The sequence below is a fragment of the Notamacropus eugenii genome, chromosome 3, assembly GCF_028372415.1.
Source record: "Notamacropus eugenii isolate mMacEug1 chromosome 3, mMacEug1.pri_v2, whole genome shotgun sequence".
NCBI classification, from domain to species: Eukaryota; Metazoa; Chordata; class Mammalia; order Diprotodontia; family Macropodidae; genus Notamacropus; species Notamacropus eugenii.
Window position 1 is genome coordinate 424923067 of NC_092874.1, and position 18591 is coordinate 424941657.

General features: G+C 42.6%; 1 protein-coding gene across 9 annotated transcripts in view; it reads left to right on the forward strand.

The window, feature by feature from the left end:
* Positions 1 to 18591, forward strand: part of IQSEC1 (IQ motif and Sec7 domain ArfGEF 1) — a 778715-nt gene that overhangs the window by 672722 nt on the left and 87402 nt on the right. The window contains exon 1 of one of the 9 annotated variants that reach the window (XM_072598263.1): positions 2441 to 2597. The exons of the other annotated variants lie outside the window; for them this stretch is intronic. Within the exon in view, the coding sequence (XP_072454364.1) occupies positions 2533 to 2597 (65 nt within the window). The 5' untranslated portion in view covers positions 2441 to 2532. Of the gene's footprint in view, positions 1 to 2440; positions 2598 to 18591 lie in introns of those variants that run through there. 9 annotated transcript variants of the gene reach the window in all.

The window sequence follows — 18591 nt, forward strand, 5'->3', positions numbered from 1 at the left end:
TTGGATGCCTGTTATCGGACCCTCACACAGAACAGTCTCTTGTTTAGATTCCTACAGGGAGGGAGTGTGCCTGCCGGGTGGTTAGAGTTGAGTTGTGCCTGGGTCCTGTTCCTCAGCCTGCCTGAGGCCTCTCAGCCTTCCTTGCGCCCCAGTTTCCCCATCTGCTGTGTGAATAATGCTCATTTGTAAGGTCCTTTGAGTCCCCCCCCTCCCCCGTGAAAGCCCAAAGAGTACAAATTAGGATGTCCTCTGGCATGAGTCACATCCTGCTGCTCCATCCCAGACCCTCTACTGCCCTCCAGAGAAAGGGGGCTCCCTGTTTCCTGGGGGTACTGGCCAGGAGAAAAAGTACCACAGGTTTAGTAACTAAGCCTGGTCTGGATGGCTTTTCAGTGTGCTAGGCTAAGGAATGCTCCTTACTAGGATCTTAGTCACTGCCCACGTGACCTCCCCTAACCTTCTTTACATAAGGAAAAACTCATTCTATCCCTGAAGCCTCAGACAATGTGTATATACACTTACCAGGTTGTTTGCATCTAACTGTCTACTCTTGGGAAATGTGGAGGAAGGGCAGGGGGTGTTGGCTGGGAGCAGGTACAAAGATCCTGCTTCAAGTCAAAACTTAAATAAAAATAAATATTAACCATCTAAGTGATTGTGTCAACACTGGAGTCCTCACCCCTGAGTTGGGTCTATTTTTATTGAATACAAAACCAAGAAAACAGAAGCCATGGGAAATATTTAAATACCAAAAAAAAAAAAAAAACCCCAATATGTTGGGGTACAGAGGGGAAAGACGCTCTCCTGCCTTCATTTAGGAATGGACTACCCTGCTCTTATAGTAACAACCTCATTTACTTACCTATACAATCATGTAGATTTAGCTCTAATATTGACTTTCAGCCCTGAAGAGAGATCTTGGGCCCCCAAATCCTTATTATATAACTAAAAAAGGCAAGATCCTGAGAGGAGTTAGCTTTGGTCCTGTGTAGGAACTGTGTCAACACTGTTAGCAGAGTCGGGTTTTTTGGGGGGGAGGGTGCATCTTATTTGGGAAAAGGGAGGAGTGTAGGAGGGAATTAGAATCTTTACCTCCTCAGTGCCTAAGGCAGGTTATGACTGTAAGGGCGGAGAGTACCTGGAAGTTCATAAAGGACATAGATCTAGAGAAAGGAAACTCAAAGGTTATCTAATCCAGGTCCCTCATTTTACAGATGAGGAAACTGAGAATCCCGTTATTTCCGCTGTAAAGTTAAAAGGGCAGCTAGGGGGAGGGGTCGGAAAGAAGGGAGAAGTGGTGGTTCCCATGACCACCTCTCCACACCCCACATAGTGGTGACTACTTGGCGACCCCTTTTCCCCAGTGTGAGGGATGCTGCGGCTGCTCAAGAGGATGGGTCTCTTTTTCCTACCTCCCCTCCCATCCCCTCTTCTGCTGGAATTCCCGGTTTCCTGGCCGCTTGGTGGGGCGGGCTCGTTTTATGGGCAGGCCTCCCGACTCCCCAGACGGCTATGGGGCCTGTGCCGGGGATCTGGCCTGGGTCCAGAGCCAGAGCCCGGAGCCCGGCTGCCTTTCCAAGATGGGGGGTGGGGGGGGAGGCTGGGGGAAGCAGGCGGGGAGACCCTCCAGACAGACAGTTTGGGAGGCTGAGCAGCATCTCCCCCTCAGTCAGGGTTTCTACCACTTGCATTTCAGGTTTGCGCCCTGATACCGCCGGTTTGTAGCTGGGGCTACAAGACTCAATCTGGGGCCGGGGCGGGGACGGGGAGCAGGACTTCTCTCCCCTTTCTCTTGTCCCCAGTCTACCACATTCCTCTGCACCCCATTCGCTAGCCCCTTCTTCCCTCTATCCCGCCTTTCCCCTCCGTCCCCACCTCCAACTCCCCTAGCTTTTCTTCTTCTTCACTCTTTTCCTCTAATTGTCCCCTTTTCGCTCCTTTCTCCTCCATCTCTCCTCTTCCCATTCTCCCTTTCTCCTCCCTTTTCTCTTCTCCTCTCCCTCCACTATTTTTCCTCTCTCCCCTCCCACCAGTCTTCTCTCCCTCTTTCTCTCCGCTCCCCTCCCTCTCACCACTGTCTTCTCTCCCCCTCCTTTCCCTCCTCCTCCCCTCTGTTCTCTCCCCTCCCCTCTTTCCTCCCCCTCCCCTCTGCTCTCTCCTCCCCCCTCCCTTCTGCTCTCTCCCCTGTCCCCCTCCCTCCTCCCCCCACCCCCTCCCCTCTCCGCCCTCCCTCCTTTCCCGGCCGGCCGGCGGGCTGTTGGTCCCATTCCTTGCTGCCCAGTGCTCCCTGGTGCAGCCCCGCTCGGCTGCGGGCTCGGGCTCGTGGCCGAGGCCGAGGCCGGGCCGGGCCGGGGGCGGGGGGCCGGGGGCTGGGGGCCGGGCTCCGGGGCAGCCTCCGGAGGGAGGGTCGGCGGTAGCGGCGGCCGGGCTGGCAGCTGGCGCGGGCCTGCAGGCGGCGGCGGCGGCCGCCGAGGTCAGCGCCGGAGGGCCAGGCTAGCCCGGGGCTGGCCAGCCCCCGGCCCGGGCCCAGCCATGTGGTGCCTGCACTGCAACTCGGAGCGGACCCAGTCGCTGCTGGAGCTGGAGCTTGACAGCTGGTAAGGCTGGCCGGGCCGCCGGGCTGGACCTGGCCCGGGGCGGGGAAGGGGGCGCAGCTGCTGCCGCCCGGAGCCCCAGCCCCCGGCCCTTGGGCTCCGGGCTCCGGGCTCCCGGCTCGGGCTCAGGCTCGGGCTCCGCAGCTTGTCATTTCGGAATGTGCGTGCGTGCGTGCGTGCGTGTGCTGGAGGGAATGGCCCCGAGTGTCCGGGAATGCCAGCACACGGAGTGCGGAGAACTCGTGTGGGGGTGCGAGCGTGGCCCCCCGAGGCCGAGCCTGGCAGAACGGAACGGCCGGTCTGGGGGAGATCTGAGCAAAGAGAGGTGCTCCTGGGAAAGCTGCGTGTGTGCAAGAGTTGGGGAGTGAGTGTGTGTGTGTGTGTGTGTGTGAGAGAGAGAGCCCAGTGCCCAAGTGTGCCAGTGTGTGTATTTGTGTATAACAAGGTCTGAAACGGCGCGGACAGATTTGTGTGCCCCAGGATGTATCAGTCAGGCATTAATTTCGTCCCCACTGTGTGCCAAGCACTGTGCTAAGTTCTGTCTGAGAAAGTCCACAAGTGTACATATGAACATATTTGTGTGTCTGAGAAACTATGTGTTATGCATTTGTTCTAGAGTCTAGAAGTGTGACCATTCATTTATTGTGTGTGTATGAGTGTCAGAGGAAGTCCCTGAGTATATTTGTGTGTCAGAACATTTGTGTGAATGTGTTTTTGGGCCGTGGGTCTGTAAATGCATTTGTATGAGTCCAGAGATTAGTAAGAGAATATAGATTTGTGTCTGTAGAGTGTGAATTAATTTTTGTATTAGTGTCAGTGTGAGTATGCCTGTGTGTGATGAATATAGATTTCATATCTGATTGCTAACTGCTCCCCTCCCCCTCATCAACAGCACAGCTGCACACTCTGGTTCCACTGCACTGAGCTGTACTGGGCAGAGACCAGGAGGAGGGACCTTTTAACTGTGACTCAGGGGGAGGATCCCTCCTGGTGCTATATGATCTTTATTTTTTAAATGTCTTTAAATGTGTTCCACATAGCTCTGCTGGGTGGTTGCAGACCTGTTTCTTTAAACAGCTCCTGCTCCACCCCTAACCCTTGATAGAGAACCGCCTTGGGACCCTGAGGATGTTGTGGTTGGGAGATGCCTATCCTTGCTGCTATGAAGTTAGGAAAACTTAGTGTTCTTTCTTGCTGATTCCATCTCCTGCAGTCTGTGGGGAGATAGGGAGCTGGCTTCTTTCTCAAGCTTGACGCTCAATAAGAGTGGGGGGAAAGTGGGAGCAGAGAAAGTGTAGCCCCAGCAAATCATCTATCTGTCTTTGAATTAAAATGACATTGGTTAACTTCTCCCAGGTCTTAAGGGTCACTCTTGGGAGAACCTAATGTCTGGGTGATTAGCTCAATAGAATATCCCCATTTCTTCCTTCTTCCTTGCTTGTCTCCTTCCAAACAAAATACAAGAACTACAAGAGATCTTAAGAAGTCACCTTGGTTAACTAAATTGCTTCCAAGTATGACGACCCAGTTATTATCTCCAGACTGGAATGAGAGAAGATGCCCAGTTTTTATGTTCCTCCAGTGAAAGTCCCAATGCCTGTCACCCATTTTGTTGTAGTGGTTAGAGAGCTGTCTAGGAAAATATGAGTTCAAGTTGGAGCTCTAATATATCTGATGGCTGTTGATTCTGAAAAAGTCCCTAAACCTCTCTCAGTTCTTTCGACAACTTTTTGATACTAAAAATTGCCAAGTGCCAGCCTGCACTAGCAGAAGGAATTTTTCTATTTCAATGAAACCACAAGACTAGTCCCTCTATCCCTAGCTCTTGGAAATGATCACCTTCAGAATCTCTCCTGCTACCCTTCCAGCCCATTTCCACTGGTTCTGTTCCCAAGGGAGATGGAGAACAGCTGCTCACTAAGTTGCAGACAGGACTAAGACACAGGTGCACACAGCAACCACTTATTTTTAAAGTTACCCAGGCTATATTTTGTACTGGTTAGAACCAGCCTCTTAAATCCCTTGCATTTGCTCTAGCGCCCTTGGTATGTGGTCTGAGAAACCTCCCAGAGGAAACCAGCAGGTTTGGCACATTTCCCTTGCCTCTCTAATATTAAGGTTGACTTTAGACATTCATCCTGTACCCCTAACACTCAAATTATGAATCCGATCAGGGTCTAGGTTCTGTGAAAATACTAGGACACAAATTTTGTGAAGTACATCGTTGATAAACCTTCAGGTGCCTGCAATATGCTAAGCACTGTGCTCAGCACTGGGGATGCAAAAGAAGGCAAAAGACTGTTCATACTCTTAAAGAAATCTTGGTCTAAGGAGGGAGACAACATGCAAAACAACTGCATACAAGATAAACAGGAGATAATCCACTGAGGGAATTAAGGAGGATATCAAAAGGCTTCCAGGACGAGGTAAATTTTTGACTGAGACTCAGGAAGTCAGGTGATGGACTCTGTCTAGATCATACACATTACTTAAAGATTTTAAATGTAAAATATTTTAAAACTGAGTTGAATGAAATGGGGATAGTTTAGCCTAGAGGAAAAAATGTTTAGTGGGAGATGGATAACTTTCTTCAAATATTTGAAAGGCTGTCTTAGGTAATCAGAATGAGACTTATTCTCTTGGTAGGAAGAATGGGTAGAAGCTGAAGAGAAGCAGGTTTCAGATCAATGTAAGAAAGTTTTCCCCCAACAATTAGCAATAAATTAACAACAAATTAGCAACAATTAACCAAAAGTGGAATGGGCTGCCTAGGAGGTAGCAGGCTTCCTCTCATTGGAAGTCTTTTAAGCAATGGCTGTTTAACACCTTGTTAATAATATATTGTTCCTATTATATGTGCATATGTATATGTGTGTATATGTATATGTGTGTGTATGTGTATATATATATATGTATGTGTGTATGAATATAAGCTCCTTGAGGATAGTATTAGTCTCTTTTATAATTGTATCCATAGTCCTTAGCACAGTGCCTGGCACATAGCAAGTACTTAGTAAGTATTGATTGATTGATGGAGGGATATCATAAAATATCCTTTAATGAAAGGAGCACTCACCCATCTGTTTGGAATGTTTTGGTGGGTATAGGCTGGCCTGGAGGCAGGGGAATGGACTGGATGACCTTTAGAAGATTCTACTGGCCCAGCTAGAATTTTATATCTCTTCTCAAGGAAGCCGAACTCTGTACTAGTTGTGTTAATATTTACTCAACTTCAGCTCCAGAATAATGGCTTATCCTGACAACTGCCTATATAAACAGTATGATGGTTGAGCAAATAGGAGGTTGGGAGAAGGGAAAGAAAAGAGACCGCTGGGGTTGCTGAAGATGAACTGTGTGGGAGCCTGTTTCCTTGTATAACATCTGCCAGGTGGTCCCCAGCATGTAAGTGTGTGACACAGAGAGAAGTCAGAGATCTGAGTAAGTCAGAGACCCCTTAAAATGAGCATTGGCTAAGAACAGAATTATAGGCCCACCATATCACCCTCCCTCTCTCCACTGGGGTGGTAACACTTTGAGAGTTCAAGCTTCTATGGAACATTAAACTAACATTCTCCTCAATGCCTGGCACATAGTAGGTGCTCAATACGTGCTTGTTGATGAAATAGAGAGTCAGGTAATTTTCTTGGGTTCTAGTTCTGACAGCAGTTATGTAGGTGAGGTTTTGACCCCTACCCTAGGGCCAGCTCCAGCCCTTGATGGAGGCGGCTCTGATGGGTCACATGGTCAGGGAAAGAAATAAGGGAAGGACAGAAAACTGAGGGGTATGTCTATATGTGTATATGAGGATGGATGAAATCATCTCCAAGGCTCCTTCCCAATTTAGACATTTTATAATTTATTTCTCTCCTCCTAATCAAGCCTGGAAATCACCCCAGAAAAAGAAAAATAACCTTCAATTTTGTTCATTGAAACTGTGACCCAGTGTAGTCACAGATTCTGGGGAGAGAATGATTTTGAATGGAAAAGAAAATGACTTAATGGAACACGGGTGGACATTTGGCTTCTTAAATATAATTTAGAGTTGGTCCTAAAAAACAAATCTAATGAACCTAAAACCCATCACATCTCTTTAGAAATTAATTGATATGGACTTGGAGAGCTATTTGTTTGGCCAACTCCAACCTGATGAGCCAGAGTTGCTATCAGAGAAAACTGATGGAGTTTATGGATGGAAATATGGCCTACTGCCATCCAGCAGTGTGTTATCTGTCTGATCAATGGCACTGCTCCAAACTGGGGAGTTTCCTAGTGTTAGGCATTCACAGAACACCTAAGAAGCCCCTCTGGTTGCTGCTGTGGGCAGAGTTATCCTGCGTTTGTGGTTGGTATTTTGTGATGATGGATGGCAACCCAAGTGGTACTATTTTTCTACATTCTGCATTTGTAATAAGAAACCTCATTTTGTGATGACACCATTCTACTCTCTCCATTTTAGTTTAAAGGACTTAAATGTTGTTGATTACAGGTATTTCTTTTTTTTTTTACTAACCTCCTGGGGTATGGTTTTGGTGAGGGATTTTTTCCCTTTTGTTTTAAATTGGGTTGCAATGATCTTTGTCCTCCTTGAAGCTGATGGTGGTTGTCACACAATGTTGTTGCAGAAGTTGTTGTCTTTTCTGTTTTATTGAATATAGCTGTGCTTTTGCTGCTGTTTGCTGTATTTAGAGTGTCTTTCCATTGTGCTAGTTTATTGACTTTGTCCTAAAATCACTGGTGTTTTAATTTGCTCTCTGAGGCCCAACAGATAGCCATGGTAGATGATTTTGCTCAAATAGTTATTATATGATTATTACATACTTCATAGTTCACATTTCTAGAGGGCTTCAAGATTTACAAAGTGGATTCAGACTAACCCTGTGAGGTAGGAAATGCAAGTTTTATCATCCTCATTTTAAAGATGATGGACCAAACAAGGCATAGCAAGGCCAAGTGACTTGCCTATGGACCCACGATAAGCATCAAAGCAGGGTTCAAACTCACCTCTCAACTCTAAATCCAAAAACATTGTTTTTTGCTGTATAGTTTTGTGTTTCAGTGAGAGGCTTATACTTTGAACCATAGATAGAGCTGTAAAGGGCTCAGAGATCCTCCATTCCTATCCTTTTCTAGATGAATAAATCATGAGGTCACCTGTTTTTGTTTTAGTCTTAAGGCTGATAAAACATCCCCTTTGGGAAGGGGAGAAGGTTAAATAAAATGCAGCAAAAACCTTTAGCTGCAATGAATATGAGGCTATACTCTTGTGGCTTTCTGGAAAGACTAGGTGTCTGGGGTTATCCCCAGAATTCAAAACTGCTCTAAATATTCAGCTACCCAGCTGTGATTTGATCGATGGGACCTCAGCTATTCCCTCTTTGGTGCTTTGCCCAAACCTTCTTTATAACCCCCACAGACTCACCCAGCTCCCTTCCACTTCCCAGCCAGCATTCACTAGCAGAGCAGTGATGTAGTAGCTTCATCCTCACTGATTTTTTTATCACATGGAATGTTGTAGGTATACAAGAATATAGGCTACAAAGCTTTTATTTTTCTTAATTAATGTGGTGGAAGGATAGGCCTGAAGTCAGAAGAGCTGGATTCTCAATTCTCAATATACCGTTAACTGACCTTGGCTACTTCACATAGACTGGACCTTGCTTTTCTCTACAATGAAGGGATCAGATATGATCTCCAAATTCCCTTTCTAGGTATACACTCTGATTCAGCATCTCGAATAAATAGAATGCAGTTACCATGCTTTGACTACTTTAGAGATACCAAATGCATGTGGGAATGGTAAGCTTGGTGCTTGTAAAGAAAGGGAGAATCATTTGTAAACTGGAATATCTGGAATGATTGAGTCCTCCCCCTTGTTAGCACAAATGAATAGTCTTCCCCTGAAATGGGCTAAAATTAGTGCCCAGGAGGGATTTATCTGCCAACATTAATCATCTCTTCATAGAATCCGGTTGTCAGAGCTGGAATAATTCTAGGCTAACCCCCTTCATTGAAATGATGAGATTGAGGTGCAGAAAAGGGAAGCACTTCCTACAGTAGCACAGGTAGTGATCTGTAGGAGAGCTGGAATTCCAAACCACATCGTTGTGACTCCAGATCCAGTGCTTTTCCCACTAAATTGGCCTTTAAGCCTTTCAGGATCATCCAGGCCGGGCTTTTCTTTTTTACGGATGAGGAAACTGGGGCGACTTAGTTTTGAAGTTCACAAAGCTAGAACCGTGACTTCTGAACTCTGGTCTTTTGAATTCTTTTCTGCTTTCCATTAATATCCTACTCCCTTGTGCCTTTTTTATACCCAGGAAGAGATACTCACTATTTCCTCCTTCCAGTGGGTCACTTTTTTTTCTTTCTATGTATGTCAGTGTGCACCAGATAGGGATTCACAGTGTCAGACGTGAGCTCTGTAGTTCCATCATGCTAATAAACTTTTGTTTTTTCTGCTTGGGGGCAGCTTGGCGTGGAGGCTTCAGATCTTCATGCTTGACTTGACACAGTTGCCTGCTCCTGCCCAGTGGCCCAGAGTTAAACAATAGAGGCAGAGGACAGATAGGTAGGAGGAAAAATTAAGGAGCAATGAGGTTTTCATTTTGTTTTGAGAAAGTGGAAATTCAAAGTCGTGTAACAGATTGAAGACTCAGTGAGAAGAAACTAAAACCTCTGGGCTGCTGTATGTATATTTTTAAAATATGGTATTGCAAGTCAGTGAACTGAAATGGTCTACCAAGAAGTGGAAAATTAAAGAGTGTTATGGAAATTGCGTTGCCTGTAGAGTTGAGAAATTGCAAAATACAGGTTGCCTGCTGCTCAATTTTGCTGCTGGCAAGAACTACTTAGAGACACTGTAGATGGATGGAATTGTGGAGCTGTAAGAAATTTGATGGAGAAGACTATTTGTGGTCTAGGAATATTCATAAAATTCTAGAATTGGAATGGCCATTCGTTCCTCTACATAAGCATGAATCCCAACCTTTCCCCCTCATTCCCCCAGCCCTGGCATCCCTGACAATGAACATATAGTTACTACTGAAGTAACTTCTAGGATGGGAGACCTCACTGTTTCTTCACCAAGCAACCCGCTGGTTTGAAGGCACCCATAACTGAGTATAATAACTTGGATGTGTTTTATGGCTTGGACCGTCTCTGGGGCATTTGGATCAATTCCCTCTAAAGTTGCTGTCTTATTTGGGGGAACACTTTTGTCAGTCTAAAGTCGGGGGACCCTTTTCAGAATAATGTTTTTAATTAATCAAAGGAAAGGCTAAATTTCAGTTGGAAGTTAGTGAAAATAAAGATATAATGTTTTTTCAAGTTCACAGGACACACACCCCCCTCCCAAATCAAGTAATGAACTTCAGATTAAGAACGCTTACTCTGGCTGGTACTAGTAAGGAGCAGCACTACTTGAAGTATCTTCTAAATCCACTGAGAATTGCCCCTTCGGTCACTCAGATCTCATTTTACAATAGCACTCTCCAGAAGGAGGTCCTTAGAGTAATCAATGCAAGCCTAGATAACATCATTCACTGCACTTTCCATAGCTCCAAAGCATGTTCCTTGTACTTGTTTTGGTATCAGCTTCTAGTCCTTTGAAGATGTGAGTAAACCTTTTGCCAGTTCTGCCTCAGACTCTCCCCCAAAGACAGTTATCTTTGGATTTTCTCCCCTCCTTCCTTCAGGTCAGACTACCACTGAAGGCTGCTTCCATTCCAGGGCTGAAGCTCAGTGTAGATCAGGGAAGCAGGACTGAAACAGATGCTGACGCTAAAATTGACAAAGATGGAAAATAGAGGCAGAGAGAGACAAGACAGAACCATTGGCATGAGTGGACCTGGGACTTAGAATAGCTACACGAAGAAGTTGAACCAAAAAACTTCTCTTTTGATCTTTTTAAATGTACATATTTTTATAAATCTATTACCAGTGTGCATGTACTATCTTGTGTCTTGCTCTTTTAACTTGATATTTCATTTGCAGCTTTCTATGTATTCATATATTCAATACATTTGTAATTTTCAACAGCTTTATTGCCTCGGGTTTGCAGGTTGTTTTAAATAAAATTTTAATAATTGTATATCAATATTAATTGGCTTCCTTTGTAACCCACTGTATCTTATTTTGTGCATTTGGAAACATTCTGAGAAGGGATCCATTAGACTTTACCAGACTACCAGAGGGGCCCATAAACACAAAAATGGTTAAGAACCCCTGCCCTAGTATGTAATTTCATTCCAGAGTTTGCTTCGCACTACCCTATTGTTAGCAATTTGGGTTGTTTCCAATTTTTTTTTTCTATTATAAATAGCACTGCTATGAACAACTTGGTACAAATTACTATTTTTTTTTCCCTTTTGGGTTACTTTTTGAGTTTCATTCCCCAAAGCAGAATCAAAGGACATGAAAAGTTTTATAGCTTTTGTTATGAATCGCTTGATTGCACCAATTTATAGTGTTAGCAGCAATATCTAAAAAAACTGTCTCTCTTTATCTACTATTTCCTACCCTGTCTTCTCACCCCATCCCATCATCCAAAGCAGGAAGGGGCAGAAGGATGTGTGTTCATCCTTCGTTGCCAAAGAAGACCATGCCACCAGAGAAATAATCACATGACTTTCACTTGACTTTGTTTTTGAGTGAAGGAGGACTGTGCAGGTCACCAGCCTCACTTCTCCTCCAGATTCATCTGAATCCAGTGACCAGATATTCATCAGGATGACTGGAAATGATCTAGGATGAGGCAATTGGGGTTAAGTGACTTGTCCAAGGTTATACAGCTAGTGAGTATCAAGTGCCTGAGGTGAGATTTGAACTCAGGTCCTCCTGACTCCTGCACTGGTGCTCTATCCACTGCACCACCTAGCTGCCCCTGGTAGGGGGATAAAATGAATAGGAAGAGCAAGGAGTAGTAGAAAAAAGATGATAGAGGAACAGTATAATGTTATATGTTGTAGACCCATTAGGCAGGTAACGCCTGTGGAATCCTCAGAATAATGTTTATAAATGCATAAAATAAAATATAAAGGGGACTACAAAGGAAACCAATTATATTGAAATACAGTTATCAAAAACATAAAAAATAAAGTCCCCAGGCCCCAGTTTAAGGAACCCTGTACTAGATTATAAACCATGAAGCAGTTATGACTTTTATTTTCTCTTTCCCTACCCTCCACCTCTAGCACCTAGCTCTGTGGTCTCTACGTAATCTTGAACTAAATTGAATTAAGTACATGACCCTCCAAAGTCCTTTCTATGTTTCTAGGGTACAATATTAAGTGTCTTGCTTTGCAGATACTCTAAAAATAGATTCCGTTTGCAAGATAGTATAGGACATTTTGGAACTTTTCCCAGTTGCCTGGCATCATAAAAATATGCCCTGCTAACCTGATAGAAAAATTTCCAATAAATATATTACATATTCCTTGTCCCTTTTAGAAAAACCCTTGATTGGAGGTACATTGGAGGAAATATAACATATATGGATAGGAAGGAGTGACAGATGCGTCCCTTCCTTTGCTTTCTGGTGCCATTTGAGGGGAGGAGTATACTTAGAAGCATAAACCATCATTTTTATCCTCCATATGCCTTCCAGAGCTGTAATTTAACTGTGAACATTTTTTCTAATTAAATTTTTTATTCACTTAATAAAAAATGTGAAATAGCCTAGGAAGATAATGAGGAGTGGTGCTGGGCTCTGCATGATTTTAATCATGTACCTGTAGCAACTCTTGCCTTGTTATCACTCTCAGAGAACATTCTTTGTGTTGATGGGGCCAGAATCTGATAGTGATGGAGAAAGAGAAGTGACTAATGACCAAGTGAGGATCAAGGTTAGAGATTTGCATATTCATATGAGGAGATGGGAGCTCTTTGTCTTTGGAAGCTGCTAAAAGGATATGGTCAGGCCTGGTTCTTTGCCATCAAACTTATTTCTCCAATGGCAAATTCATATTTCTACCATGAGGAAAGCCTCCTTTTCTCTCCAAACATGGCGGTGTTGCCTCTCCTTTTCTCTGCGTCCTCTTCACCTCAGGTATCACATTTTGTACACAGGTAGCCTTGAATCCATGGAGCCGGCTCGGTGGTTTTGTTGTTGACAGTAATATCTCGTACGAAAGAGATTGTATTCTGTTCTCTGCACTGGCCAGCACACATCTGGGGTCAGTTCCAATTGCCCCATTTTAGGAAGGAAATTAAAAAGGTGGAGAATATCCAGAGGAGAGTGACAGGCATTAGATCAGAGAATCACCTAAAGATTTTAAATGTAAAAGATTATCAAAGCAAGTTGAACAAAATGGATACGGTTTAGCCTAAAGAAAAGAATACTTAATGGGAGATGTGATAGCTGCCTTCACATATTTGAAAGGCTGTTTTCTGTAAACAGACTGAGACGTGTTCTTTTCGTAGGAATAACGAGTAGAAGGTGAAGAGTGGCAGATTTCAGATCAACGTAAAGAAACTTTCCCCCAGTAACCAGCACTAACCAAAAGTGGAATGGGGTGCTTAGGAGGTAGCAGGCTTCCTCTCATTTCAGATCTTTCAAGTGATGGCTGGATAATACCTTGTTAATAATGCTGTAGAGCAGAGGTATCAAACACAGTAGGGCAGCAAGTACCACAACTCTCCCCAATGCAGCCTGAACCAGATTAAAATGAAATTGGGAATTATTTAATGAAATAAATTAAAATGTAATAAAACATAAATAATGCTAATGTGTGGTTTTCTAAGTCAGTATGTAGGGATTCTCATGTATAGTTTCATGACCCCTGTTCCTATTTGAGTTTAACACCACTGGTGTAGAAAGGATTCATATTCAGGCATAGGTTGAAATAGATATATAACTTCTGAGGTCCTTTTGACTTTGAGATTCAAGATTATCCTCCCAATTCTTCAAAACTCATTTTTTAGGTTTTGGATGCTTCCTGCCACCCTTATTTTTCTCAACCTGACCCATACTGCCTGGTGTGTAAAGGGAAGGTGTATTGGATTCACCTGTTTTAGTAGGAAATTGTGTTATAATGAGGGAGATTAGAGAAGCAATGAACTCTGGGAGTCAGGAAACCTGAAGCGGGATTTGGGACCTGCCTTTCATTGGCTTTATGACCTTGAACAAGTAATATCACCAATTTAGACCTCACTTTTCTTTATAAAATGTGAGAGTTGGACCAGATGACCTCAGGCCCCTTCTAGTTCTAAAATGCTAGGATTATATAATTCCCATCTGGAAGATCAAACTATGTCTATCCTTTGTTGTTTATTAATGGGGGAAAGTCAAGCCTCTTTTCCCTAGAGATGAGTGTGATGTGGTTTTATCTGTGACACTCTGGGTGGCTTGAGCAGATTTGGGGGCTCTTACTAGCTAGGCAGGTGTGCCCTTTCTCCCTCAATGCTTCTTTCAAGCCTTTACAGACCATATACACATCATTCTAATAAAATGTTCTTCAAAGACTAACTTGCCTTATAGAATCATGGAATCCTAGAATTAGAAATTGGAACCTTGATGGTCATCAACCAGCTTTGAATTCTCCTAACTCTACTGTCATCCAACCCACAAAGAGACATTATTAATAATAACTAGCATCATTCCTCATGTTTACATAATAATATCTCATTTTATATCCAGCTTTAGGGTTTACAGAGCAAAGCTTATAGCACTTTAAAATTTGTTTGATTTATCGCACCTTGTCTTTGGTTTCCCAGCTTGTAGATGTCTGTGATGGGATTCAGACCCAGGACTTCTGAATACGTACCCAGTTACCTTTCCACTACATCATATTGCCTTTAATAGTTCCCATTCATATGGCATTTTAAGGTTTATAAACTTTTCTCCATGATAACCAGTAAGGCAGATGGCATAAGTGTATTCATCCCCATTTTACAGATGAGAAAACAGAAGCTCAAATTAGTTGATTTGTTCAAGGTCACAAAAAGAGTATCAAAGCCAGAATTTTAGCACAAACCTATTACCTCCAAGTCTAATGCAGTTTCCTCCATGACACCTTACCTCTATTCTGAACGTTTTTGTTAAATACTTTATGAAATCCAAGCATGTTCTGCAACATCAGTCTGATTTACAGGAATTAGGGCCCCTGCCAAAAAAAAAAAAGGAAAAGAGATTGGTCTGGCATTACTTGTTCTTGGTGAACCCATTCTGGTTCCTAGTACTCACTGCTTTGTTTTCTAAGCTTTGTCAAACCACTCATTCAGTAATCTCTAATTTATTTTTCCCCAGGGATCAAATTTATCCATCTAGTTTTTAAATTCTATTTTCTTTTTAAATAATTATATTTGCCTGTAACTTGTCCTTTTGAACCTCCCCTGTTCTTAACAGGACCACCTGAGGTCCATTTGAGGTGGTGTGGTACACTGGAAAGGGTGCTGGATTTGAGATCAGAAGACTTGACTTTGAATTCTAGCTCTGTCATTTTCTACTTATGTGACTTGGGGCAAATCACTTAACCTCTCTATGCCTGTTTCTTCATCTGTAAAATGAGGTTTCAACTGATCCACACTAGATATCCTCTAAAATCCCCTGCCCTAAATCTGTGATCCTCTGGACCCATTGAGATTGTTATAGAAGTTACTGTGCTCGCTGGGGTGAGGGGAAGTAAGATGGCCTCTAAGGACCTTCATACTTCTGCAATTCCAAAATTACCAGAATTGGTTCATCAATTACATCTGTAAGTCCTTCCATTATTGGGTTTGGAGTGACAAACATAATTTGTCAGAAGACTCAAACTCATCTAGAGTTGAAGGTGCTGTCTTGCTGTCATTTCCTACTTAATTCGCTCTTGACCATGTTTGTTTTAGGGGAAGCTAGGTATCTTCATGGATAGAGAGCTGGACTTGGAATCCAGGTGACCTGAATTCAAATCCTGCATCAGACACTTAATATCTTATTCATCCTGGGCAAGTGACTTTAATTTCTCTCACCTGGAATAATTCCACGGTCTTTGTAAGGAGCAAATGAGATACTATATAGAAAATGCTAACCCAATGTAAGTGCTAGCTATTACTATAATTTTTGTTACCCTTTTTAGTCTGAAGATCTTTCTACTCAACAGAGAAGACAAAAGCAAATTAGGTAGTAGAGGTTAAAGAGTGGTAGATTTGGAGTTTTAGAGGACCTGGGTTCAAATCCTAAAGACGATCCAGGACAGCTCTGGTATACTTACAGTTAGGAGTATATTCTAAGACCCTTTCTAGCTCTAAATTAATATATATACATATATATATATAAAAATTACATTAATTAATATATATACTACATATAAAAAATTCTTCAACAGAAAACTTATAAGGAGAGAAATTAATAATGATGACAATGATAACCTGCAGTTCAAACCTGAAAGTCTGAATTTGTCTTAAACCTGTCTATGTAAATACATTTTTTAAAATAAAATTTAAAAAATTTTTTCAAATAAAATTTTACTGATGTCTTTTTGTTTTTCCATTACCTAAAATTTCCCCTCTCCCCTCTTCCAGAGAGCCATCCCAGTTAACAAAAATCTGTATATTTTTAAAGAAAATAAAAAGAGAAAGGATAGAAACAAATTAACATAACTGAACAATATTTAGGAAAATTATCTAAAATATATGCAATGTTCCATACCTGTGAACCTCCCACCTCTGCAAAGTAGTAGAGAGGTGTTTTCTCATAACTCATCTCTTGTTTGAGGTCAGGCTTGTTTTTTCTAATTTCATAATATGCAGTTGTGATTGTTTTGTAGTGGTTGTTCTTTCTATTTGCATTGTTGCAGTTGTTGTCCATTGTGGTTTTTTGGCTTTGCTTATTTCACTGCGCATCAGTTCACATAAATCTTCCCATACTTCTCTGCATTCATCAAGTTCATTCTCATTTCTTACAGAAATATGTCATTCCACTCATGTTTCACAATTTGTTTAGCCAAGTGGACACATTTTTAAGGGTTGCACTACACTCCTTCTGGTGGTGACACTCTGCTTTTATATTTATTTTTAAATGTAAAAAAATAACAGAAGATATATTCACATGAGGAGAGGGTAGTGTTTGTGCTTCCAGACAGTTTTGGAGCCTTTGCTATGGAGAGCAGTTCAAATATCTAATGCATCTCCCTGATAGGTCTGGAAGACCAGCAGCAACTGTGATTACAGAAAATAAATTTTGTAAAGTTTTAGGAACTCTCAAGACCAAAAGAAAAATACAATCTTGTCCCAATCTTATCTCTCACTATATGCTTCCCCCACGTGACCGCACTTCCACCAGTCAAAATGCTTTCTTCCCTCTGCATCTTAATGATTGTTTGCCATTTTCACTTCTGTATCTCTGCTTACTGTGTTCCCTTAACGTCCTTACTCCTCCCATCTTTCTAGATCTTATCCCTTCTTCCAACCCCATGTCCTTCACAAAGCCCTTTCTCAGTGCTCCAGTCTGGACAGATTTTAGAATCTAAGAGTGAAAAATGTTCTTAGAAGCTATCTCATCTGGATTTTGGACAAGAATCCCTTCTCCATTCCCAATAAGTAGTCTTCTAGTCTTTTCTTCAAGTCTACCAGTGAGGGGAAACTGCTTCCTCCCCAAGGAAGCCTGTTCCCTTTGGGGAAAACAAATTATTAGAAGATTTTTCCTTATAATAGCCTAAATCTTCCTTGCTACTACTTCTGCCTTCTGAGCCATGTAAAACCAGTTTCATTATCAAGGTGGCCCTTCAAATACTTCAATACTTCAAAGACTGCTATATGCCCCCAAATCTTCCCTTCAGTAAAGATACCCTATTTGTCCAACTAATGTGTCATCTCAAGGCCCCTTACTGTTATAATTGGTTTCTTATAAACATTATTTATTCTTTTCCATGTCTCTCCCTAAAGGGTGATGCCCAGATCAGACATAGCATTCCAAATACAATCCGACTGGGGTTAGAGCACAATAAAACTATCACCTCCTTCTCCTGGACCCTGTGCCTCACTGGAAGGCAGCCTAAGATGGCATTAGGGTTGATGTTTTTGTATTTTGGTGGTAGTAGCTGCCATGTCATGATTTGCCGAGCCTGAAGTTCACTAAATCCCCTGCATCTTTTGTCGACAGTGTAGCAGCCTAAGGAGCTACATGATTGGTAATAACAATGCCCAGCATACCTAACCAACAAGACTGATAGAAGGATCCCACAATATATGTGAAAGCACCTCGAAGAGTATATCATTCATTTGTTCAGCAGACATTTTATGAAGCATCTTCTAGATAGCTTGCTCACTTTTAGGTAGTGGACTAGCTTTCCTTTTTTTGAGGGAGTCTGTGTGTCCACCCCTGTTGATGTCTGAGGTTACCAACCTTCCCAGACACCCTTAGTGTCCCCTCCCCATCACTGCCAGGTGGTAACAAAGAGAAACCGGTCCATATTCCTGGTGAAGCTTCCCTGTGCTCAGAGTTGGAACATGGACCTCCCATCCCAGGAGTCTCCACAATCAATTAGATAATGAAAATGCTGACCTTCAGCTGTCCAGCTATGGAAGCTTTTTATGAATGGTTTCTTTTGAGTTACTAATGCTTGGACATGGGAAGTAATTAGCAGAGGGTGCAGAAGAAATGTCATTAAAAAAAAACACCGTTTTTGAAAATCTTTTTAAAATGCCTCTAGCCACTCTTGTACTTTAATTAGCAAATTTTTGCTTCCTAGATTCACTCTGGGCAGTGGCAGTTTGATTCCATTAGATGGAAGATCCAATTACTAGGGAACCTTTGAATGCCCATCTGGAGAAGACTCACCGTAAGACATACAGAGAGAGAGAGAGAGAGAGAGAGAGAGAGAGAGAGAGAGAGAGAGAGAGAGAGAGAGAGATACAGAGAAGAGGGCTGGACAAGGAATCAAGAGACGTAGTTCAATACTTCTTAGTCTGGGTTATTAGGTAAATCATTTAAGCTTCCTTAGTGTAATCTATAAAATGGGGAAACAGACTTGCGCTACCTACATTATGAAGATTGTTGTGAGGAATGCATTTGGTAAACCTT